Here is a 24,762-nt window from a genome sequence, read left to right as displayed (position 1 = left end):
ATAGAGGAGAAATATTATGGAAAAAAAGGAAGTATCTTCAACACATGGTGTTGGCATAACTGGATGTCAATATGTAAAAGATTATAAATAGATCTATATCTGTCACCATCACAAAACTCAAATCCAAGTGGATCAAAGACCTCAACATAAATCCAGCTACACTGAACTTGATAGAAAAGAAAGTAGGAAGTACTCTTGAACACATTGGCACCGGAGACCACTTCCTAAATATAACACCAACAGCACAGACCCTGAGCACAACAATTAATAAATGGGACCTCTTTGCAGCGCGGGAAATGTGGCATACGGAAGACCCACTCCCTGGCACTGCTCATGGGGGGCCCAAATCCTTCTGATCGAGCTTCCCCCCCCCAAAAAAAAAAAACAGTGGGATCTCTTGAAACTGAGAAGCTTTTGCAGGGCAAAAGACACAGCCAATAAGACAAAAAAACAGCCAACAGAATGGGAAAAGATCTTCACCAACCCTACATCTGACAACAGGACTGATCTCCACAGTATATAAAGAACTTAAAGAAACTAGACATCAAAATACTGAACAATCCAATTAAAAAATGAGCTAAAGAGCTAAACAGAGAATTCACAAAACAGGAATCACAAATGGCTGAAAGACATTTAAAGAAATGCTCAACATCCTTCATCATCAGAGAAATGCAAATCAAAACGACTCTGAGATACTACCTTACACCTCTCAGAATGGCTATGATCAAAAACACTAATAACAGTCTATGTTGGAGAAGATGTGGAGAAAAGGGAACACTCCTCCACTGTTGGTGGGAATGCGAACTTGTACAACCAATGTGGAAATCAGTATGGCGGTTTCTCAGAAAATTAGGAATCAATCTACCTCAAGACCCAGCCATACCACTCTTGGGCATATACCCAAGGAATGCTGATTTATACCACAAAGATACATGCTCATCTATGTTCATAGCAGCACTATTTGTAATAGCGAGAACCTGGAAACAACCTAGATGCCTGTCAACTGAAGAATGGATTAAGAAAATGTGATACATATACACAATGGAGTACTACTCATCAGAGAAAAACAATGACAGCATGAAATTTGCAGGCAAATGGATGGAACTAGAAAAAATCATCCTGAGTGAGGTAACCCAAACCCAGAAGGACAAACATGGTATGTACTCACTCATAAGTGGATTCTAGATATAAAGTAAAGAACAATCAGACTACAACCCACAGAACCATGGAGGCTATATATATAGCATGGGGGACCCTAGGATGACTATGGCTTATAATAAGTTTTGGTTTTACTCAATTACTGAGCAAACCTCAGTGAAACATTTCACTATTAAGATAAGAATTTATACTATATCAAGCTGATAATAGAAAAATTAATTAATTAAAAAATAAAAAAAATAAAAGAAAAATTTAAACTACTAAAAAAAAAAAACCCAAACAAACATATTTTGCTAAAGTAAAAAGGGGGAACTAGGGATTCATCATTCCTCTCCACATTCTATTCTTTCCCTTGTTTTATATATTTTAAATTTTTTATCGGTGGATTCTGCTGGTGTATCTGCTGCAGATAAGCACTGGAGGGCTCCTGTTGCAAATCACCCTCTGAAGTGATGGAAGGATCTTTCTACTGACACTTGGAGGAGACCCAGTCTGGTGTTGGTGTGGACCCAGGGTTCTGTTTATGTCTTTCCTCAGGACAAAGAGGATCCTCTTTGGGTTTCTAAGCGCTGAGTGCACCCTGTGGCTACTGCTGAAGCCCAACATGGCACAGACCTATTAGGTCTCCATGAAAAACTCTCCCCTTCTGATGCCAATGGGGATTGCGAGCCCAATATGGCCAACTTTGGCAAGCATTAATGCAAGCCTAGGAACTGTAGCCATGCAGTTGGATTCTCCAGAAGGTAATGTATGGTAACTGCTTTTTCAAGTATGTTTGAGAATGTGTCACCTAGACACCTTGGAGATTAAGGATAACCCTGAAGGTCACTGACCTCTATCTGTTAACAGTTGCATGCCAGCTAAGCATTTTCATTTTCAAAATCCTCTTCAAGCTGGTGTAACACATACTTTTCAGGAGTGGCTCTGTGCAACATTTATTGGCCTCCTGTAATTCATTTAGCCTCCTTTGAAGATACCTTAAAATTTATCAGCCTAGCTGGGTGTTGGTGGTGTACACCTTTAATCCCAGCACTTGGGAGGCAGAGCCAGGCAGATCTCAGTGAGTTTGAGGTCAGCCTGGGCTACCAAGTGAGTTCCAGGAAAGGCACAAAGCTACACAGAGAAACCCTGTCTTGAAAAATCAAAAAAAAAAAAAAATCAGCCTTAAATGTAGCCATTATAAGACCATTACTTATGCTCCTTTTGAGCTGCCTGTTTTTTCTTTATGGTTCTTAGTTGTTCTTTTACAGAGATGCCTGATTAAGTCGTGCTGGGATCAAGAAAAATGGACCTTGGCAGTTTGTATTCCTGGAGTTGTATCCATGTCAATGGATGCCCACATACTCCAGAAGAGAATTTGACATTGCTGCTGCTGTTGTTGCTGTTATAACAGAGGCAGCCACCACTGCTACTGTTTCTGGGATTACCATTTCATAATTGCTTACTACAGCTAGCACAGTGAAGACTCCAGCAGCAAAAGTAGCTACCACAGTTAATTAATCTTTCATTCTATTGGGCATGATAAATTTAATTCAATAGTTATATACATTTCGATTGGCTTTGAAAATTATAAATTTATAAACTCAAGTTCCATTTGCCTTTGGGATACCATCTTACAAGGACTCCAATTTGCAGTAAGGCTCGTTAAGGAAGGGAATGGCTCAGTTGCCTTTAGCCTACTGACTATGGGTGGGATAGGACCTCTGTTGGTCTTTCCTGTGTCGAACACACAGATTGCAAGCCCAGCACCACTTTGAGATCTTTGGCAGTAGTTAACTCTGCAGCTCACACATGGTTGAGCCTGTATGATAATGAGTATTCAGAGACGGGTAATACCTGGGGGGCGCTCACCAACCTAAGACAGAGTGCCTGTGTGGCCTGGGCAGGTGTCTCCATGACGGGTAAGGTGACCTGCTGACGTACCACACAACCTAAGTCAGAAGCTCATTTATTAGTAAAAGGGGGACCTGTAGGGTCCTGGCCCCCGTTTTGGATAACTGTTGCCTTGCTTGCTGACCTTGACCTTGATATCCTCCCTATGATAATTCCCTCCTGGGTTTCACCCTCTTGAATGCTTAAGGGAAGTTCCTTGTCTATGTATCCTGCACAATGGGCATTAACAGCTTAGATTGTAAAACATCAGTAGTGAACTTCTGCCCTCCGGGGTTCTCCCATTGTGCTGTAAGCCTGTATTCAAGACCTCCTCCTGCTGGGCAGTGGTGGCACACGCCTTTAATCCTAGCACTCAGAGGCAGAGGCAGGCGGATCTCTGTGAGTTCCAGACCAGCCTGGGCTACCAAGTGAGTTCCAGGAAAGGCGCAAAGCTACACAGAAAAACTGTGTCTTGGAAAAAAAAAAAAAAAAAAAAAAAGACTTCCTCCCTCCCTCCTTCAATAAATGACATTCGGCACTTAAAAAAAAAAAAATCTCATGGTCAATTCACATTAAAAAAAAAAAAAGAGTGCCTAGGACAGTGTCTGGTTCAAAAAATACTGATGTAAGTTAAAAAAAAAAAAAACTAATCAGCCTACTGTGTAAAAAAATCACTGTTATGTCTCAGGCACTCTATATATCTAGAAATGAACTCAAGCTGAATTGTAAAAGGATTTCTGGTGGTTAGATAAAAGCCAGCATTTCTCAGCTGTTGTAGAATATTATTATAAAATGTTTTATATTTGTTTATGCTGTGGAGTATCTGTTTAATGATGCAAAGGGGTGTTACATTCTTTTATGCTGCATTTGTTTATCTCTGTGAAGCTGTGTTACTGTGCCTGTCTAAAACACCTGATGGTCTAATAAAGAGCTGAACAGCCAATAGTGAGGCAGGAGAAAGGATCGGCGGGGCTTCAGGCAGAGAGAATAAATAGAAGGAGAAATCTAGGAGGAAAAAAAGAAGATCAATGAATAAGAGAGGAAGGAGGAGGACTTCAGGGGCCAGCCACTCAGCCACTCAGCCACTGAGCCAACCAGATACACAGCCAGCCACAGAGTAAGAAGGAAAGAAAAGGTCTGTTTGCTGGAGAAGTAGTTGAGAGATCTACATTCCAATCCACAAGCAGCAGAACATTATTCTGAGCCCAAGTCTGATGGGGATATGTCCAAAAGTGAAGCATTATGCTGTGGTGGTTTGGATAAGAATGGCCCCAGAGGCCCATGTGTTTGAATACTCGGTCCTCAGTTGGTGGAACTGTTTGGGAAGGATTAGGAGGTGTGGCTTTGTTGTAGGAGGTGTGTTCCTGGTGCCTTGAGGTCTCAAAAGCCTCCTGTCATTCCTGGTGGGCTCTCTGACTCTTCCTTGTGGTTCAGGATGTGAGTTCTCAGCTGTCCCTGCTGCCATGCCTTTTCTCTGCCACAGAGAAACCGTAAGCATAATTAAATGCCCTTTAAAAAAGAGAGAGAGAGAGAGAGAGAAATGTTAACATCCAGAGGCCAAAATACCAGAAGATTTGTTGGCATCAAACCTAAAAGCTAGGAAACATAGAATGATATATTGCAAACCTTGAAAGTAAATACTTGTCAACCAAGAGTTCTATGCCTCACAAAATTATCTATTAAAACACATGGAAAAGTGAGAATATTTTAAGGGGCACAAGAAGGACCAAATCAGAAAGGCTGTGTCAGTGCTAGATTATGTGAGGAATCCTTATTACACAGGGTGAATATTACTCAGACCTTTTCTATCTCTTCAAGATTCTGAACTCAGGATTTGTTAAGAATTTCTATGCTCTCTTCTCAGCAAGCAGTCCTGCTTCTTACCAGTCACTTTCCATGGTGAAATATGATGTCTTCCTACAAAATGCCTCCATGGTTTGGAGTGGAAAGATGACTTTTCTTTTATTCCACCTCAGATCCCAAACAGCAAAGCTCTGAGGATGTAAGTGTCTCCAGGAAGAAAAAGAAACCAGCTGGATATTTTTAAAAACTAATCAGAAGACATAGGGCCACTACATATTGATAAAATGAATGATTCTTCAAGATGATATAACTGTAGTAAATACTTATATAACAAATCATGGGCTCCCAATTTTACAAAACAAATGCTAGAAGACATAAGAGACCACTTAGGTCTGGATACAATAATAGTGGGAGACTTGAACACTCCACTCTCCCATATGGATGATGTGGTGGTTTGAAAAAAAAAAAAATGGCCTCCAAAGAGAGTGGCACTATTAGGAGGTGTGGCCTTGTTGGAAGAAATGTATCACTGTGGGGGTGGGCTTTGAGGTCTACTTTGTTCAGGCTATGCCCAGTGTGGACACAGTTCACTTCCTGTTATCTGCAGATCAAGATATTGAACTCTCATCTCCTTCTCCAGCATCATGTCTGCCTGCACGTTGACATGTCCCACCATGATGATAACGGAATAAACCTCTGAAAATGTAAGACATCCCAATTAAATGTTTTCTTTATAAGAGTTGACATGCTCATGGTGTCTCTTCACAGCAGTAGAAACCCTAATGAAGACCAATGGGTCTGAATGAGTTTGAATCAAACATCAGCAGAGAAACTTAGAACTAAATTGCACCATAGATCAATAAAAATTAACAGATATCCACAGACTAGTCTACTCAACAGACAGGGATATATGTTCTTCTCAGTGGCACATGGAAACTACTGTAAGGTTATTCACAGTATAGGCCACAAAGCAAGCCTCAGTACAAAAACAAGATCCACCTACCTCTGCCTCCCAAGTACTGGGATTAAAGTGGCCTGCCACCACACTAAGCAAGAGACAAAATCTTTAGTCTGGATTCAAAGTAAAATGAGGGTACAGCCTACCAGAACCTCTGGGGTACAGCTGAGATAGTTCTATTCTTAGTGGGGGAAAGTATATAGTATAAATGATCACATTAAAAAAAAAACAAAGAGGGAGCTGATTTCTGTGCAACATTTGTGACACAAAATCCCTTCCCTAAACTCATGTAAAGGCAAAAGGAGAAAATCAATTCCATGATTTGTTGTTTGATGTCCACAGGTCTGCCATGACATCCTCACAGACACAAATCATATATAATTATTATAATAATAATAATAATAATAAACTTTTAATTAGGGAGATAACAAATAAATAACCTAATGATATACCTCAAAGCACTAAAAGAAGTAAGTCATACTCAAGTGCAGCCTATGGCAAGAAATAAAATTCAGAGCAGAAATCAATGAACTATAGAGACTTAAAAAGCAGAAGTAAGCAGACAAAAAGTTGTTCTTCTTAAAAATGTATCACGATGGTCAACCCTTAGCCATACTAGCTAAAGACAGAAGAAGGGGGCCCACGTTAATGAAATTAGAGAAAGGGGAGTTACAACAGACTCCAGCAAAATCCAGAGGGTCATAAGGGAATATTTTAAAAACCTTTATTCCAACAAACTAGAAAGTCTAGAAAAAATGGGAAAATTTCTAAAGATGTATAATTTACTGAAATCAATCCAGAAGAATGAAACAACACTTAAAACAGATCCATGTCTTAGGGTTTCTGTTGCTGTGAAGAGACACCATGACCATGGCAACTCTTATGAAGGAAAACATTTAATTGGGTGGCTTACAGTTTCATAGGTTTAGTCCACTATCATCATGGCAGAACATGGTAGCATGCAGGCAAACATACTGGAGAAGGAGCTGAGAGTCCTACATCTTGATCTGCAGGCAACAGGAAATAAACTGAACTAGGAGTACCTTGAGCATAGGGGACCTCAAGGCCTATCCTCACAGTGACATAGTTCCTCCCACAAAGCCACACCTACTTCAACAAGGCCACCTCCTAATAGTGCCACTCACACATTCTACTCACCCCCATAAGCTTGTAACTATATCATAATGCAAAATGCGTTTAGTCCAACTTCAAAAGTCCCTGTCATCTATCACAGTCTCAACAATGTTTTAAAGTTCAAAGTTCAAAGTCTCTTTTGAGATTCATGCAGTCTTTTAACTGTAATCCCTATAAAATCAAATTCAAAAAATAGATCACATACTTTCAACATACAATGACATGGGATATGCATTGTTCCAAAATGTAAGGAAGGGAGCATAGTGAGGAAATACTGGACCAAAGCAAGACCGAAAACCAGATTGGCAAACTCCAAACTCTGCATCTCCATGTCTGATGTCAAAAGGCTCTTCAGATCTCCCACTCCTTTGAGTTTTGTTGACTGCAACATACTTCTTTCTCTTGGGCTTGCTCTGCTTCCTGTTAGTAGCTCTCTTTGGCAGGTATCCCATGACTGTGGCATGTCCAATGTCTTGGGGTCTCCAAGGCAATCCAGGGCTTCACTGTCACAGCTTCATGCAATGGCCTCTCTAGGTCTCCATGCAGGGACACCACTGACACATGACTGGCCTCAGTGGCCTTCCTTAGACACAGAGGCAAACTCCATAATCCTTTTCTTCTATCCTTAAAGCCAGAACCTCATGGCCAAAGCTGCAAAGTTCTGCTGCTTGATGGGACTGGAACATGCCCCTCTTGTTGTATTACATCTTCACCAGCTTTCTCTTTTCCATTGTTTCCTTCACTGCCTAAACTTGGCTCTTTCTTGCTCTGTAGACTAGGATTGCCTCAAACTCAGAGGCAGAAGCCTCTGCCTTCTGTGTGTTAGGATTAAAGGCGTGCACCACCACACCCAACTCTAACCTTTTCTTTAATTCCTTTTCACAAATTGGGTGGCATCTTCCCCTGAGGTCACCACTCTCTTTATTCCATTTCTTTTTTTATATAATTTATTTAACTTTATTTTATGTGCATTGGTGTGAAGGTATCAGACCCCCTGGAACTGGAGTTACAGACAGTTATGAACTGCCGTGTGGATGCTGAGAAATGAATCCAGGTCCTTCGGAAGAGCAGCCAGTGCTTTTAACCACTGAGCCATCTCTCCAGCCCCTTATTCCATTTTTTTTCGAGACAGGCTTTCTCTGTGTAGTTTTGGTTCTGTCCTGGATCTTGCTCTGTAGACCAGGCTGGCCTCGAACTCACAGAGATCTGCCTGGCTCTGCCTCCAGTGCTGGGATTAAAGTTGTGCGTCACCACCACCCAGCTCCCTTATTCCATTTCTTAATCTGTTTATCTCTTTGAACATAGGACTTAGCTCCATTCCACTTCCTGGTGCTCCTTTCCTTCCCAAATTGGACATTTTGTATTTTTCCTTGCTCTACTTGCTCCTTTTCATTATAAATCTTCATTTGAGTTAACTCTAATAACCACACAACAGAGTTTATACTAGATTGTTTTGAGTTTCCTCTGTCTGCCAGTGTAATTAATCAAAAACTCTTCAATTTAGCCACAGGCAGACTTTTCAGACAGGGTAAAATGTGGCTACATTCTTCACCAAAATATCATAAGAACAATTTCTAGGCTATATACTAAAATCCTTCTCCCCTGAAACCTCTTGAGCCAGGCCCCCACAGTTCATCAAATCATACGCAACACCACTGTCTTCCATGCTCCTACTAGGATGGCTCATCAAGCAGAACTTAAAGTGTTCAACTGCTTTTCTAATCCATAGTCCCAAGGTTCACATTCCTTCAAACGAAATTATGGTCAAGCATCACAACAGTACCCCACTTCTGTTACTAACTTTTCTAAGTTAGGGTTTCTATTGCTTGTGAAGTGACTCCATGACTATAGCAACTCTTATAAAAGAAAACATTTAATTGGGGCTGGCTTACAGTTTCAGAGGTTTAGTCCATTATCGTCATGACAGGACATTGCAGCATGCAGGCAGACATGGTGCTGGAGAAGGAGCTGAGTGTCCTACATCTTGATCTGTAGGCAACAGGAAGTGAACTGAACTAGGCATAGCTTAAGCATATGAGACCTCAAAGCCTGCTCCCACAGTTACACTTTTCTCCAACAAAGCCACACCTACTCCAACAAGGCCACACTTCCTAATATTGCCACTCCTTATAAGCTTATGGGGGCCAATTACATTCAAACTACTGTAGTCCATAACCAGGAAGATGGTTGGATGAAAATAGTAATTAAAAGGTTCTCCATAGGGGCCAGAAAGATGGTTCAGCAGTTAAAAATGCTACTTTTCTCAGGTCCCGACACCCATGTTGGATAGCTCACAAACACTCCAGAGACCCGACATCCTCTTCTGGCTTCCTGTGGCACTCATACTCATCCATACTTGTGTGTCATATACACAAATAATAATAAAAATAAAGTAAGAAAGGACAAGAACACTACCAAACTCATCCTGTGAAGTTCGCTTAATTCTGATACCCAAAGTGGATTTTGGCACAACTACAAACCAGCTTCTCTGCGAACATAGATGCAATATAAAGTCAAGATCATGTTACGATCACACACCAGATTTGGTGGCACATGCTATAATCCTACCACTGGGCAGAGAGAGACAGGCAGATCTCCTGAGTACCAGCCACCAGGACTGCATAATAAAAGCCTGTCTCAAAAAAACAAAACAAAAACAAACAAACAAAAAAAACAAACATACATCACAAGCAAGTTGGTTTCATATGAGGGATTCAGAAGTTGATTCAATATATGCAAATTAAAAACCCACAAACCAACATAAAACACCCAACTAAAAGATTTAAAAACAGACTCTTTGGACCAGGCAAGGCAGCAAGGAGCAGCCCAGCCATAGCTGAGCTGGGAACTTTGAGGCAACAAGCAGGAGAGCTGGGTGATCTGAAGGTGGAGCTGTTGTAGTTGCAGGTCACTAAAGCAACAGAGAGCTCCACATCCAAGCTCTCTAAGATGTCCTGACCATAACCCATCACTGATGTCCTGACCATCGTGAAGTCAAGCCCCTGGACTTGCAGCCCAGGCTGACAGAACCATCCTCCTCTGCTGATGGACGGAGCACAGAGAGGCAGCAGACTGTGAGGCCACTGCAGAAGCAGAAGCTGCAGCTGCACAAACAGCCAAGGCTTCAGGTCCCCACAACAATAAGTACAAACTGGCTGAAGAGAGAGGCAGACATCCCACAATCATCTCAATGGATTCAGAAGAGGGACTTGATGAGTTTGAACATACATTGTGTTGGCTAGTTTTATGTCATCTTGACACTGGATAGATTCATTTTGAAAGAGGGGACCTCATTTGGTTCTTCCTTTCTTTTCTCCTCTTCTTTTTAGGCCTTGACTAAGACAACCTCTCAATCACAAAATCCAAACATAATGCACATGTGGGGTCAGAGGACAGCTTGTGGGAGTGGCTTCTATGTCCTTCTACCATGTGGGTTCCAGGGAGTGAACTCAGAGCATCAGGCTTGGCAGCAAGCCTTTACAACCCAACAAAGATGTTATTGAACCAGAGACCCATGCAGTCCAGACTGGCTTCAAATTTATGATTTCCTTCCATCTCCCAAGCATTGGGATTAGAGGCTTGTGCCACTTAGTCTGGCTGGATTTTTTTTGTTTTTTCTTTTCTTTTCCCCCCCCCCCCCAACACAGGATTTCTCTGTGCAGCCCTGGCTGTCCTAGAACTTACTCTATAGACCAGGATGGCCTTGAGCTCGCAGAGATCCACCTGCCTCTGCCTCCTGAATGCTGGAATTAAAGGCATGGACCACCACTGCCTGGCTGGTTTTTTTTTTTTTTTTTTTTTTTTTTTGGAGATTCTTGTAGCTCAGGATAACCTCAAACTATGTAGAGGATAACTCTGGATTCCTAATTTTCTTTTTACCTCCTAAATTCTGGGATTAGGTATATGCCACCACACCTGGCTTTGATTTTAATACAATTATCTTGACTTTTTACAAGGATTTGAAAGTGGAGGATAAAGGAAGAGAGGGAGAGAGAATAGGAAGAGTAGGTAGTGATTCAATGAGTCCTTCTATCTCAGTTTTAATAGTCCATGTACGAACAGGTGTAGAAGGAGGTTCTCAGAAGATGGATTGTTCATTGTTCTGGCGATGTGTAAAAACAATGCTGACTCAAAAGCAGAACGGGCCAGCTGCAGATGCTGTGCCCAGTGCAGGCACCGGATGAGTCAATAATTAGCAATGCAGATGCCCAGATTTGATGAAGATGAGTAATTACATGGCTGGGATTGTTGAAAAGCAGTACTAGAGCCTTAGATAAACTCTGTGTTCACGAATTTGTTAGAAAATGCCTGGATAATATATGCAAAACATCATTTTAAATGTTTGAATTATACTGACATATGTCTTCATAGAACACTTATTAAATTTTTTAAAAATAAGTGGGGTAGTGGTAGCACATGCCTTTAATCCCAGAACTTTGGAGGCAGATCTCTGTGAATTTGAGGCCAGCCTGATCGACGAAGCAAGTTCCAGGACAGCCAGGACTGTTCCACAGAGAAACTCTAGTCTCAAAAACCCAAAAAGAAAAAAAAAGATTTTTAAATTGAAAATGACAAAAAAATATTGGTAGGATGAACATAAAAATAAGTTGAGGTTAGGATTCCAAGTGGGCTAAGTACAAATATCAAATTCAGTTTTAGGATTCTCTTTAAAAAAAAAAAAAAACAGTCTCACTGTGTATCTTTGGTTTACTGTGTAGATAAGGCTGGCTTCAAACTCACAGAGATCTACCTGTCCCTGCCTCTCTAGTGCTGAGATTAAAGGCAAACAGTGGGGAATCTCCAGTTTCGGTCTGTCTCTCCCCTCTCCCCTCTCCCCTCTCCCCTCTCCTCTCCCCTCTCCCTCTCTCTCCCCTCTCTCCTCTCTCCTCTCTCTCCTCTCTCCCTCTCCCTCTCCATCTCCCCTCCCTCTCCCCTCTCCCCTCTCCCCTCTCCCTCTCCCCTCTCCCCTCTCTCTCCCTCCTCCTCTCCCTCTCCCGCTCTCTCCCTCTCTCTCTCTCTCTCTCCTCTTCTCTCTCCTTCTCTCTCCCCTCTCTCTCCTCTCCCTCTCTCTCCTCTCCTTCTCCCTCTCCTCTCTCTCTCCCCTCTCTCTCCTCTCTCCTCTCCCTCTCCCCCCCTCTCTCCCTCTCCTCTCTCTCTCCTCTCTCTTCTCTCTCCTCTCTCTCTCTCCTCTCTCTCTCTCTCTCTCTCCTCTCTCCTCTCTCTCCTCTCTCTTTCTCTGTCTCTCTCTCCCCTCTCTCTTCTCTCTCTCTCCTTTCCTCTCTGGTGTCTCTCTGGTCTGTCTGTCTGTCTGTCTCTCTGTCTCTCCCCAGAGCCTACCCCAAGAAATGGTGATTTCTCCTCTTCCCTTGGGATCACCTGAGAATGCTTTGATCAGTTTCAATCCTGAACTTAAATTTGGTTTGATTCAGCCTGATCTGAATTATCGCTTTGGCAGAGAAACCCAATATCGAGGTACAGACACCTTTCACATACCTCACCGCATCCGGCCATTTTCAGAAATTTTTAAAAGACTTATTCATTTTATATGTATGAATATTTCACCTAAATGTATTTATGTGTACCATGTGCCTATGGAAGTCAGAGAAGGTATTGGTGCCCCTGGAACTGAAGTTACAGATGGTTGTAGGTGCTGGGAATTGAACTCAGGTCCTCTACACAGCAAGTAGTGTGCTTAACCACTGAGCTATCTCTCCAGCCCCAGTTTTAGAATTCGTAAGTTTTTCATTTTCTTTTTTGTTTTGAGACAGGGTGTCACTATGTAGCGAGGTCAGGGATAGAACTCATTATACAGACCAGGCAGGCCAGAGATCTGCTTGCTTCTGTCTCTAAAGTGATAGTTTTAAAGGCATGTACCACCACCACAAACCCCAAAATTCTTAGGATTGATGAACATTGAAGAGGAGATATACTTTTAGTATATAATCTACCTTGTATATGTATGTATACTAATTATGTATGTATGCAATATATACATATATATTCATACATGTAATGCATGTCAAGTATTTAAAATCTTTCCTACTAGTCAGTAAAGTCCTTCTATGTTCTAAAAGCTTTAAGCCAGGCTCTTGTATATAAAAATCCATGAAATGCATACCTTTTGGTTCTTTCAGATGTAATGGAAGTGGGCTGAGGCCTAGTGCAACGGTAGTAGACTCTTGCATAGCTCTGACTTGCCAGGGCTGAAACACGAAGAAGCTAGTTAAATGCAGGGAAAGCTGACACCTGCTGCTAACCACCTGTAGAGAAAACTCTTCACAAACTCTGAACATAAGACTTTCTAAAGCTCTGTTTGCCATTCTCATTGGCAGCATGAACCCTAGGGAGCTCGGCCTCAAAATGAGGGTGGACTGAATTCTCATGCAATAGCCAGCTTTATTCAGAGCATCAGACAATTAATACTGAGGGCTAAAGGCATCACGTGAGTAAGGTGCTCAATCACAAGGACATGTTTTTCATAGAGGCGCATGAATTACAACAGCTGAAGTAAATCCACTCCTGTCTGCTACACCTGAGAGGAGCGTGAGAACACATTGCAAGAACAGTTCCGTGTTGTGAAGAAACTGAGGTCACAAGGCTCTTGTCTTCTGTATACTGTTAAAGGCAGCAGGCTGGACCTCGGGCATAGTGCTGCCTACTACCCACAAGTTTTCCTTCCTGAAGCTATAGTTACTTTAGAAACTAGAAATTTGAGGGTAAGGCGCTCATAGAAAACTTGAAAAGCGAGTTTGTGAATGCAGCCCTGTGTTGTAGGAGTAACTGCAACTCTCATGGCTTCGGCAGACACTTGAACCAAAATACAGATGCATCTGAAGACCGGCTGATATCAATCTGTTTCTTGAGGTGACACTGAAAATCCACACACTTTCTACTATCCGCTTATCAGTTCACATTTATTGAGTGTCTGCTATGTGCCGGGCATTCTTCTTCATCTTTTTCCCCTTTTGAATTTTCTTTTCATTTTTTATGTCATATGTAAGGGTGTTTTTTGCCTATATATATGTTTGTGCATCACATGCTTGCTGTGCCTGAGAAACCAGAATTGGATCCCCGACACCAGAGTTACAGATGGTTGTTAACTGGCACGTGGGTGCTGGGAACTGAACCCAGATCCTCTTAACTGTGCTCTTAACTGCTGAGCCATCTCTCCAGCTCCCCACTCCCTAGGTACTACTCTTGATGCAGAGTACAGACGTGAACAAACAGAGATCAATGTGCTTATGTGTGAGACCCTAGATTTGATCTCTATAGCTCTAAAGAAAAAAAAAAAACAAATGTTGCTTGTCTTATGGATGGGTACAGACAGTAGGAAAGAAATCCAGGAAACATAGAACACATAATGCCAAGTAAGTAATGCTCAGGGGAATAAAGCACAGAAGGGGATATGAAATATGAAACAAGAAGAGGAATTTTAAGTAGCATGACTAGAAGAGTCTTACAGGACAGTGACACTTGGATCAAGACTTGAATGACCTGAGGGAGGTCGTTTGCAGACATCTGGAGGAACATTCCAAGCAGAAAGAAACACCAATAACAAAGGCCTTATAGTGAGACAGTGTCTGTCACCACTGGGCAGGATCAAGGTTGCAAGGGGTCTCCAGGACGAGACTGAGGGCATAATGGGGGATGACATCAGAAAGATGCCCAGAGCTAGGTCATAAAGGGCTTCAAAGTAGTGAGCAGAGTGACATGATCTGACTTCAACAGGATCACTCTGGCCACTGGAATTTGAAAATAGATTTGAGCCAGGATGAGACTACAAGGATCATCTAGGACTCAGCTTCGGAAACTGAGGGTTGAGACGCCAGATGGGGTCATGTAACTGAATGTGGGAGTTGTGAAAAATTTTGTTAGCAGTAAAGGGACATGTAATGATCAAATACTGATTCCAGATCAAGTGTATTGAGTGCAGAACTTTTCTGGTAGCACTAACCAGCACAGCATGAAGTGAAGTTACTGCAGCCTTGGCTCTGAACACAAGACATGTCCTTTAGATTGGGTGCTGTCCCCCATCAGCACTGATGAATGCCAACTTAAACACCTCAGCTTGGATTCCAGACAACCTAATGTTAAGGGTGGCAGTGGTTTATTGTATGTATAAGGTTTTCTGCTCTTATGGAAGCACAGTGTAATGGCTTAATTATGGAAACAAAGGCTTTTAATATTTCTCCACCATTATCCCTCAGCATGTAAGTACCTAGTGTGTCTGTAGGCTGTATTGTGTTAGAATGTTTGCTTTTAAAAGTTGCTTTTTGAAGGACTGGAAAGATGGCTCAGTAGTTAAGAGCACTTGCTGCTCTTGCAAAGGACCTGGGTTCAGTTCCCAGCACCCAAGCAGTGGCTCAAAACCACCCATAAAGCCAGTTTCAGGGAATCTGACGGCTTCTTCTGGCCCCTATGGGCACCAGGCATACATGTGGCACACACATGAAGGAAAACACTCATGCACACAAAATAAATAATTTTTTTTTTTTTTTGGTTTTTCGAGACAGGGTTTCTCTGTGTAGCTTTGCGCCTTTCCTGGAACTCACTTGGTAGCCCAGGCTGGCCTCGAACTCACAGAGATCGGCCTGGCTCTGCCTCTTGAGTGCTGGGATTAAAGGCGTGCGCCACCACCGCCCGGCAAAATAAATAATTTTTTAAAGACCACATTAAGAATCTTTTTAAAATGTTAAGAATAGTTGTAGTTTTAGCCCTATATAGTGGTACACTGGTACACTCCTATAATCTCAGCACTCAACTGGCTGAGCAGAGAGGAAGGTCAGGAGTTCAAAGTTACCCTCAGCTGTGTAGTGAGTGCTAGGTCAGCCTGGCCTACTTGAAGCCTTGTGTCACCATTACCACAATCCCTGAAAATTTTTTTTTTTTTTTTTTTTTTTTTGCTGTTTGAGTTGCTGATTTGAGTTTTTTATTTATTTATTTATTTATCTATTTATTTATTTATAATTGAAATGAACTTAGTCTTGGGATTGGGACAGAATTTCTGACATTCTGAAATACCCTTAAACATACATCTGCAATTTTACACTATGTGCTTATGTAAAGTGGTGCTCTCAGCATTGGTAATTATACAAAGAAAAAATGCCACCTCTGAAAAATGTGGAGAACGCAGGCTAGTGAGGTGGCTCAGCAGGTGAAGGTGCCTGCACCAAGCCCGACAGTCTGAGTAGAGTTCCAGAATCCGTTTGGTGGAAGGAGAGAACCGGCTTCTGAAGTTGTCACCTGACCTCCACGCACATGTCATGGCACGCAAGTGCTTACACACACACTAAATGTAAAGCAGTGTTGAAGATACTCTGTCCTGCATTACTAAATATTCAGCTGAGATTAATTCTTTATGAAAAATGAACCAGCACATCCATCTCAGTGTGAAAATTTGCCTTTGTGTTTTAAAAATGGCAAAATGTATACAAATAATTGGTTTAAAATAAATTTATTTCCTCTGAGAACCCCTTTATGCAACCCCTGATGTATAGATACATAAATTTGTTGTTGGTTGTTTTTTACTTTCTTGGGGGCCTGCCACACAGCTCCCAAATAAACACACAGAGTCATATTCTTAATTATAAATGTCTAGCCTTATCTTGGCTTGTTTCTTGCCAGCTTTTCTTAATTTACCCTCTCTACCTTTTTGCCTCTGGGCTTTTATCTTTCTTTCTTCTGTAACCTTACTTTCCCTCTTTCTCCAAGGCTGGCTGTCCAGCTGGGTGGCTGGCCCCTGATGTCCTCCTCCTTCTCTGGCTACTTCTTCCTTTTCTCCCAGATTTCTCCTTCTATATATTCTCTCTGCCTGCCAGCCCCATCCATCCTTTCTCCTGCCTTGCCATTGGCCGTTCAGTTCTTTATTAGACCATCAGATGTTTTACATAGGACCAGTAACACAGCTTCATGGAGTTAAACAAATGCAACATAAAAGTAACACATCTTAAAATAATATTCTACAACATTAATTAGGTACACAAATCAAATATGTGTAACCCAGGCTGGCTTCAAGCTCACAGAGGGACTTGAATATCTTGATCCTCCTGCTTCTACCTCCCCAATGCTGGAATTATAAGCAGGTGCTATCAGGCCAGGTTTCGCATACCAGGGATCAAACTCAGGGCTTTATGAATGCCAGGCAAGCACGCCACCAACTGAGCTACATCCACAGTACGTTTTCTTTTTCAATTTATTTTTGAAAATTTGTGAGTATATGTGTGTCATGAGTGTTTGTAGACCAGGTGAGTGCAGGTGCCTGGGGAGAACAATGGAGGCGGTGGGATAGATGCCCTGGAACTGGACTTAGAGGTAGTTTTGAGCTGCCATGTGGGTGCTGGGAAACAAACCCAGGTCCTCTGCAAGAGCCATCTCTCCAGCACCTTCTTTTTCAATTAAAAATGTTTATTTATGTATTTATTTGTTTGTTTGTTTATTCTTTTTGAGACAGAGTCTTGTATAGTCCAGGGTGATCTCAAAACTCACTACTTAGCAAAGATGACCTTGAATCCCTGATCCTCGTTGCCACACCTCCCAAGTGTTGGGATCACAGCCGTGTGCCACCATACCTGGTCATCCACTTTTTAAAATAATCTGTTCAGTCTAAAATCGTCTTGTTTCATATGTAAATTAGCTGAAAGGTCAGGGCACTACATTTTCACTGCTCAGCTAAAACTGAGAATTATCACACCATTCCTATTTCGCGCTGCCATCAGGAAATTAAGGCCCCTTTGAGCCTCCCACAGACTTTTTTCCGAACTGTCAAATTCAAATGCAAGTGTGCCTTTGTCCAGACACCTAAGCCGCGGCGGACTAGCCCACGGGGGCTGTGCACGCTGGGAGTTGTAGTTCGCCTCTCTCCCTGCGAGCAGGGTCTCAGTCACAGGAGCGCCTCCAGCGGCGAGCACATTTGGTGGCGCCGGGTGCGCGCAGAAGGCAGGAGCGTCTCCTAGCAACGGGGGAGCGGAAACGTCACCGAGGCGTGTTCTCAACGCTGAGGCCAGGTGGAACCGCCAGTGCACCTTCCAGCCGCTGCGTCGGACCTCCTCCTCCGCCGTGCGCTGCAGTTCCTGCCCCGGCTGGTCCCGAGCTACCTCCCGGGAGTCTTCGCCACTGCAGCCCGCCGGCCTCGGCTTTGGCCAAGGTGGGACGATGCTGGAGTCTATTCGCGTGACGGGTGAGTGCAGACAAGGCCCGCCCCAGTGGCGCGGCTGCAGCGAGTGGAAACCGTTGGGGTCGGGACTTGGAGGACCGAGAGGTAGTGCGCGCGGCGCGGCACCCCAAGCCCTGCAGAGAGAAGGGAGCGCTGTCCCTTTTCTGTTGTCAGTCACTAGCCACGGGTACTGGCTGTGCAATCTAGAGAGTGTAGTCTAGAGTACAGTCTGATTTCAGAGCATTTTAGTGTGCAGTGAGGTGTTCTATTTTCTAGAATGTTCATAAAAAGTCAGCTAAGGAAACATTTCAGTGTATGTTTTGTATGCTTTTATTCTAAAACGTCTTGAATTGATGTTATTAATAAAGATGGGTGTTTAAATCCAAGGTTGGAAAGTTTGTCTTTGACTTTTGAGTAGCTGTTCATATTAGCTGTATTTAAATCTCTAATAATATTATACAGTTCCTGGGCCATTGCCCCTGCGTTTGAGTCTGCATGAAAACATTTCTTCAGTACAGGTACCAAAACAACAGAGTTAAGGGAAATAGCTAATTCCCAACTAGAGTAAAAAAATAAGTCTAGAACTTTTAGCTTCAGGCTCTTGCAGTACCTAGAAGACGAGTTTTCTGAATTAGTTGTTTTGAGACAGGAACTGACCACCTTACCCAGACTGGCCTTGAACTCATGATCTTTCCACCCCAGTTTCCCAAGTGCTGAGATTATGGACATCACTGGCTAAGACTTTTTTTTTTAATTAGCATGCAAAGTAATAGGTTTCATTATGGTACTTTGAAACTCATATATGTATGTTGCAGCAGTATTTTTTAAATTGAAAAACTAAATTATTTTTCAGTGAAAATATTTCTGATCTTAATTTTTTTATACTATGTGCAGAACTGATTTTTGTGCAAACCTGGTAACCTATAGTTTACCACATTATGTTGACCGGAAACTTAGTTATAAAAGCCAAAGTCTTAGAGGCCACTTAAATTGGCATTAGGCTTCTTAAAATTGTGATTTGATGTAGATATCACTTTTGTCTCTAGTATTTTTAAACATCGTTACAAAGGGGTTTCATAGTCATCATCGTCGTCGTTGTCATTTTAGACAGACTGTCCTGTAGTCGAGGTTGGTTTTTTTTTTTTTTCTCCTGAAGTATCAATTAGTGAACGGGACAGGCAAACCCTCTATGAAGAGATCGTAGCTGAAAACACACCTGGACTATCCTGGCTCTCCCTCACTTTGCTTAGTGTCTCAGGCGCTTATTTTCTTCCCGTTAGCAGAAAAACCTGACTGTGGTAAGAGTGCTGATGAAAATGCATTCCTTCTTTTTTGAGCTTTGAAATAGCAGTAAATTTGGCATCCTGGTGGCATAGGTCTGTAATCCCAGCTACTCGGGAAGCTGAGGCAGGACGATGGCAAGTTCAAGGTCTTCCTGGGCAATTTATTGAGAGCCTATCCTAAAATAGATGTAAAGGAACTGGGGAGCTGTGGAGAGGGTGCTTATTATCTAGCATGCAAGAAGCCCTGCTTCCGTACCAAGTACCATGTCAACTGGGCGCGTTAGTGCACACTAGGACCCTGGCACTCAGGAGGTAGGAGGGTCAGAAGTTCAAGCAGGAAGAAAAAAAACTGTAAATATAAAGTGCATATTATGTTTCAAAACTGAAGTGCAGTTGTTTGTGAAGTCGCTTTCTACCCACGATGTACTATGATCTAAAGATGACGTCTTAAGAAACTGCTGCCTAGGGAGTGAGGTGGCGCAAGGCCAGGGGCCGGGGGCTGTAGAAAACACTGTGTGTTGTGTGGGAATGGCATCAGTCAGAAAGGGCTCTCATCCTCTTTCCTCCCTCTCCTCCCCTCTCCACTGCTGCTTTGTCTTCTTCTCTCCTGTTTTTTTTCTACATAGCACAGAGTGGCCTCTTGCCTTAGTTCCCTGAGTGCTGGGATTAGAGTTTGCAACACCATACCTAGCTGACCTCTTAGAACCTTAGTTCTTTCTTCTGTTTTTCTCCCTTAGACACACTGCCCCACTTTGTAGCCCGGACTGGTCCAGGACTCGCAGCAGTCCTGTCTCCAGGATCTTGGGAGGAACCACACCAGCTGTTTCCTTGTCGAACGACTTCCTGGGATCATAGTCTTTTCCATCAAGCCTCAGGCAACCAACCAAAATGGTGGAATGCACCTGTAACCTCAGGATTTGGAAGATCAGGAGTTCAAGGTTATCCTTGAACACAGTGAGTTTGAGGCCAGCCTGGGATATGTGAGACCCTGACTCAAAAAACAAAACAAACCCTCGGTATCCGGGCGTGGTGGTTCACACCTAGAATCCCCAGTATTTGTATTACATTCCAGTAGCTGTTTTTTTTTTTTTTTTTTTTTTTTTTTTTTTCAGGTTTTGTTTTGAACCCAGGTCTCAGTTTGTAGCCGTCTGGCCTGGAACTCTCTAGTATGGAACTCTCTAGTAGACCAGTTAGCCTCAAAATCAAGAGATCCACCTGCCTTAGCCTCCAGAGTGCTGGGATGAAAGGACTTCACCGTAATGCCTGGTTTCCTGTCAGTTTTCAGAGGCAGAGTCTCACGATGGAGGCCATGTTGGCCTCAAATTGGAGCTTCTCCTGCCTCCTCTGCCTCCCAAGTGCTAGGGTTACAGTTCTGAACCAGCATATGTAATGTGAACTTCCTAGTCCCAGTTGAGACTACTTCAGTGTTACCCTGTTAATAATAATCCTCAAGCATTTGTTTTTTCTCTTTACGTGTGTGTGTGTGTGTGTGTGTGTGTGTGTGTGTGTGTGTGTGTGTGTTAGGTGGTTGAGGAGGGAGAGCATGCTGTACCATGTATGACCTCCACATGGCGGTCAGCATCATTTTCAGGATTTAGTTCTCTCCTTATACTTGGTGAGTTCTGGTGATCGGACTCAGGTTGTCGGATTTGACGACAAGCACCTTTACCACTGGGCCATCTTACCAACCCTAATAAGAGTCTTCTAACATGAGACTTATTTTTGTGTTGCTTCTACAGTTAGATATCTGTGATGGTGGTGGTGGTAGTGAAAGAGAACATTGACCCTAACTAACAACAGAAACACATTTTTCCCTAGCTCTAGGAGAAAAACTTGTCCACGGCTTTGCAGTTCAAGTCAGCTCCCTCCCCTACAGCCTGATCAGCCGGCATCCCCCTGAGTCTCCCTGCTCCTGTCATGTGTGAGTGGGTCTCCCAGCTCATTATTTCTCCCTAGCCACCTCTTCTCTCAGGATGTTTGGGTAACAGCTGCTCATTCTTCATTTCAAAGAGCACTTCCTATCAGGCTCTCCTGACACCTTGAAGTCCTCGTGTTGAACCATTGTTGTATTGATGGCCTTCCCCAGGAACAAAACTATAAAGTTTGCAGTGTCAGTCTGCTCACAGCTGGTTTTGTTCACCTTGCTGCATGTGGAGGGAGACGGAAAGGTAGCCTAGGGAAGGAAAGACTTGAGAAGAAAGAAAGAGTGGAGAATTTGGTTGCTTGAATTTTGTTTTCTGTTTTCTCTCTCTGTGCAGGGTCAAGGGAGTGTTGTTTTTTAGATAGGTTCTCATTCTAGCCCAGATTGGCTTGGAACTCACTGTGTAACCTGGGCTGGCCTCCTTTCTCAGTGTCCCAGAATGCTGGGATTACAAGCATAAGCCACAGAAGCCTAGGCTAGTTTTGCTGTTCTGAACTAAATACAAATGTAATCAGTACTGGCATCCTTTATCCAACAGTATCTGATGTTCCTCAATGCTGTCACTTGTAACCTGTTTTATTTTCATCGCAGACGACTCCAGTATTCTAATAAATTAATACTGTTGACAGATATCATTTGAGCTCAAGTGGTGAAATACCTGGTAACATTAAAGTGTTTGTCTTTGGACATTACGGAGTTTTCCTTTTGTTCTGTTTTACACTTGTGTTTGCAATATTAACCCAACTTGTCAGGTTTTATAAGTACTAGTGAATCATGAAATTTTCATTGGCCTGGAGTGTGTGTGTAGCTAACTGTGTGGCATATGTAGACCCTAGGCTCAAAAGCCAGTCATAGGCAGATCCCTTGAGTTCTAGGCCAGCCTGATCTACATAGAGAGTTCCAGGCAAGCCAGGGTGACACAGTGAGATATTGTATTAAAAAAAGGTGGGGCGGGGCGTGCTGGAGAGATGGGTCAGCAGTTAAGAGTGCTTGTTGCTTTTTAGAGGATCAGAGTTCCAGCACCCCTGTACCCATGACTACCAATAACTCTAGCTCTGAGAGAACCGACCATCTCTTCTGGCATCTGAGGGTACCTGTACACAAGTGCCATATATTCACTCAAGCACACACAGAAAGACGGGTTAAAAACAAAACAACAAAATGCTGAGCCAAAAGCAGGAAAAGGAGGAAGATAGACCCAGAACAGAAAAACACAAAGTGCTATTTTGTAGGCCAGAGTTGTTGACTGGTATTTTTCCACCAGGTGTTGCTTTCGCTGGTCTCTCTTCCAGCCAGGACCTTATCATTCTTCTGAAACCTAACCATTCTCAGTAGTGAAGTACTCATTTATTGAGTGGTGGCCCTTCTCCCTCCTGCTTTTAGATAAGGAACAAGAGCCCTGATGGGTTTAGTGATTGGGCTGATATTACAGAGAGTCATTGAAAAGCTGGGGATGAAGGCAGGAGTCAGGGTGTCCTTTTCTCATGTTCTAGATAGATATGAAGCGTTTGTCGTGTTGGAAAGTTCAGTGTGTTTACCAGAGTGCTAATGCTGAGAAGTCATTTTAATGCACCTACTACTTCTGTTTTAAAATGTTCAGTCAGCCTAGACTGGTTTGTAGACTCGTGGGATGTTTACATAAAATGTGTTGGTGTTGTATTAGACCCTCCTCACCCTCTCATCCCTCTCCCACTCCATGGCTTTCCTCCTTCCAGCTAGTTCCCCTTTACGTCATGTTTTGTTGGCCTATGGAGGGACACTTACAGGGATATGGGTGAGAGGCAGTTGACAGAAACATGAGCACTTCACTAGTGACCACTAATGAAAAGTTCTCTCCCTCCTCCAGTAGCCCCTGGCTGGCTTGGTCTTGTGAGGCAGCTAGAGCTGCCCTGAGTTGATGGGTGCAGCAGCCCTCCTGTGAGCAGAAGACCCTAGTTCACAGCAGCCCTCCCTGTTTTCCGTCTCTTAGAACCTTTCTGCCTTCTTTTCTGTAGTATTCCTGAGCCCTGGAAGTAGGGGAGCTGATACAGACGTCACATTGGGGCTGATTATTCCACAGTCACATCTAGTTGTGAGTCTCTGTGTTAGGTGACGTCTACTGCAGTAGGAGCTGAGAACTGTACTATGGTATAAGGAAAAGTATTTATTAGGCAGTTCCATGCTATGCCCATTTAGCAAAGTAACAGTGGTAGGTTCTTCCCAAGGGCATTTGACCTCCTCAGTCACAGGTTCTTGGCCAGCTTTGCAGTCCCTTTTGGTTTTTAATGAAAGATTTGTGATTGGCTGAAGTGCTCTGGATGTAGGGGACAACTTGTGGGAGTCATTCTGTCTCTTTACCATGTGGGTTCCAGGAATCAAGCTTAGGTTGACAGAATTGGTGGCAAGTACCTTTACCCACTGAGCATCTTGATGGCCCTTATAGTTTTTGTTTTTTGAAACACAGTTCTTGCACTGTAGCTCTGGCTCACTTTTAACTATGACAATACTTCTGCCTCAGCCTTCCAAGTACTAGGATTACATGTGTGAGCCATCACAAGCAACTCAGGTTCTGTACTATTTAATACAGCCGAAATAGGATTAGTGTGACAGCGAAATAAATTCTACACATCCTAGATGAGTTTCATGCAGGACTACCATGTGGCTCACTTTGCTGGATGCTGTAGACTATCCAGCATTTGGCAGGACTGGCCTCACCATACGTTCTGGAAGACTCTAGAACAGATGGAAGGAGGCCTCCAGTAGATCATTAACAAGTGAACTGAAATGCCAGGATCCCTGGGGAGAGGGGTTCTGTCAGGCACTCCTCTGTTCCTTCCTACTCCTCCATGAAGATTTTGGCAGGATTGTTGTTTTTAATAGAATATCTTTTGTTTATTCTCTGCAGCTCCACACATGGTAACAACCATATGCACTTGATTATATGCACTTCCAGCTTCTCCCTCCTCCTCCTCCTCCTCCTCCTCCCAGGCAGCCCGGCAAGGAGCACTAGTGGGCAAATAAAGATGTTTTGATCCAGGCTTAGAAACAAGGGTACACTATGCACTCAGAAGGAAGACAGACACCCAAGAAAGCATTGGTGTAGCTTCTCAGAGCAGAGTCATGGGAAGGAAGACGTACCCAAGTGTGAGTGGGTGTGGACTCCTCAAGGGAGGGGCAGGGGTGAGAGCTTTAGTTTTTTAGTATTTTGTTTTGTTTTTGTTTTTGTGGTCCAAGCAGGTCTCAAATATTGTGTAGGTTTTAAGATAATCAATCCTCCTGCCTCCACCTCCTTCCCAAGTATGCTGCAACATTGTTAATGATGCTGGGGGACCGAATCCAGAGTTTCATCCTCCTAGGTAAGGTAGGCTCCATCTGCAGGCTCAGAGCTTTTTCAAGACCCTCTGGAGTATAGTAAGGCTTGTTTATAAACAGATCCTCACTGTATGGTCTTGGCTGGCCTGGACTCACTATGTAGACTAGGCTGGTCTTTAATTTATAGAGA

General features: G+C 43.0%; 1 protein-coding gene across 8 annotated transcripts in view; it reads left to right on the top strand.

Annotated features, from left to right (window-relative positions):
* Positions 1–24,762, top strand: part of Kiaa0895 (KIAA0895 ortholog) — a 58,556-nt gene that overhangs the window by 8,344 nt on the left and 25,450 nt on the right. For 2 of the 8 annotated variants that reach the window (XM_028872549.2, XM_028872546.2), the window contains exon 1: positions 17,894–18,101. The exons of 5 other annotated variants lie outside the window; for them this stretch is intronic. In XM_028872549.2, coding sequence (XP_028728382.1) covers positions 18,077–18,101 — 25 coding nt within the window. In that variant the 5' untranslated portion in view covers positions 17,894–18,076. Of the gene's footprint in view, positions 1–17,893; positions 18,102–24,762 lie in introns of those variants that run through there. One more of the 8 variants, XM_028872553.2, reaches the window with a different exon arrangement.

Source organism: Peromyscus leucopus, chromosome 7 (assembly GCF_004664715.2).
Source record: "Peromyscus leucopus breed LL Stock chromosome 7, UCI_PerLeu_2.1, whole genome shotgun sequence".
Lineage (NCBI taxonomy): Eukaryota > Metazoa > Chordata > Mammalia > Rodentia > Cricetidae > Peromyscus > Peromyscus leucopus.
Note: the sequence above shows the minus strand (reverse complement) of the source record. Positions and strands in the feature narration are given on the sequence as shown.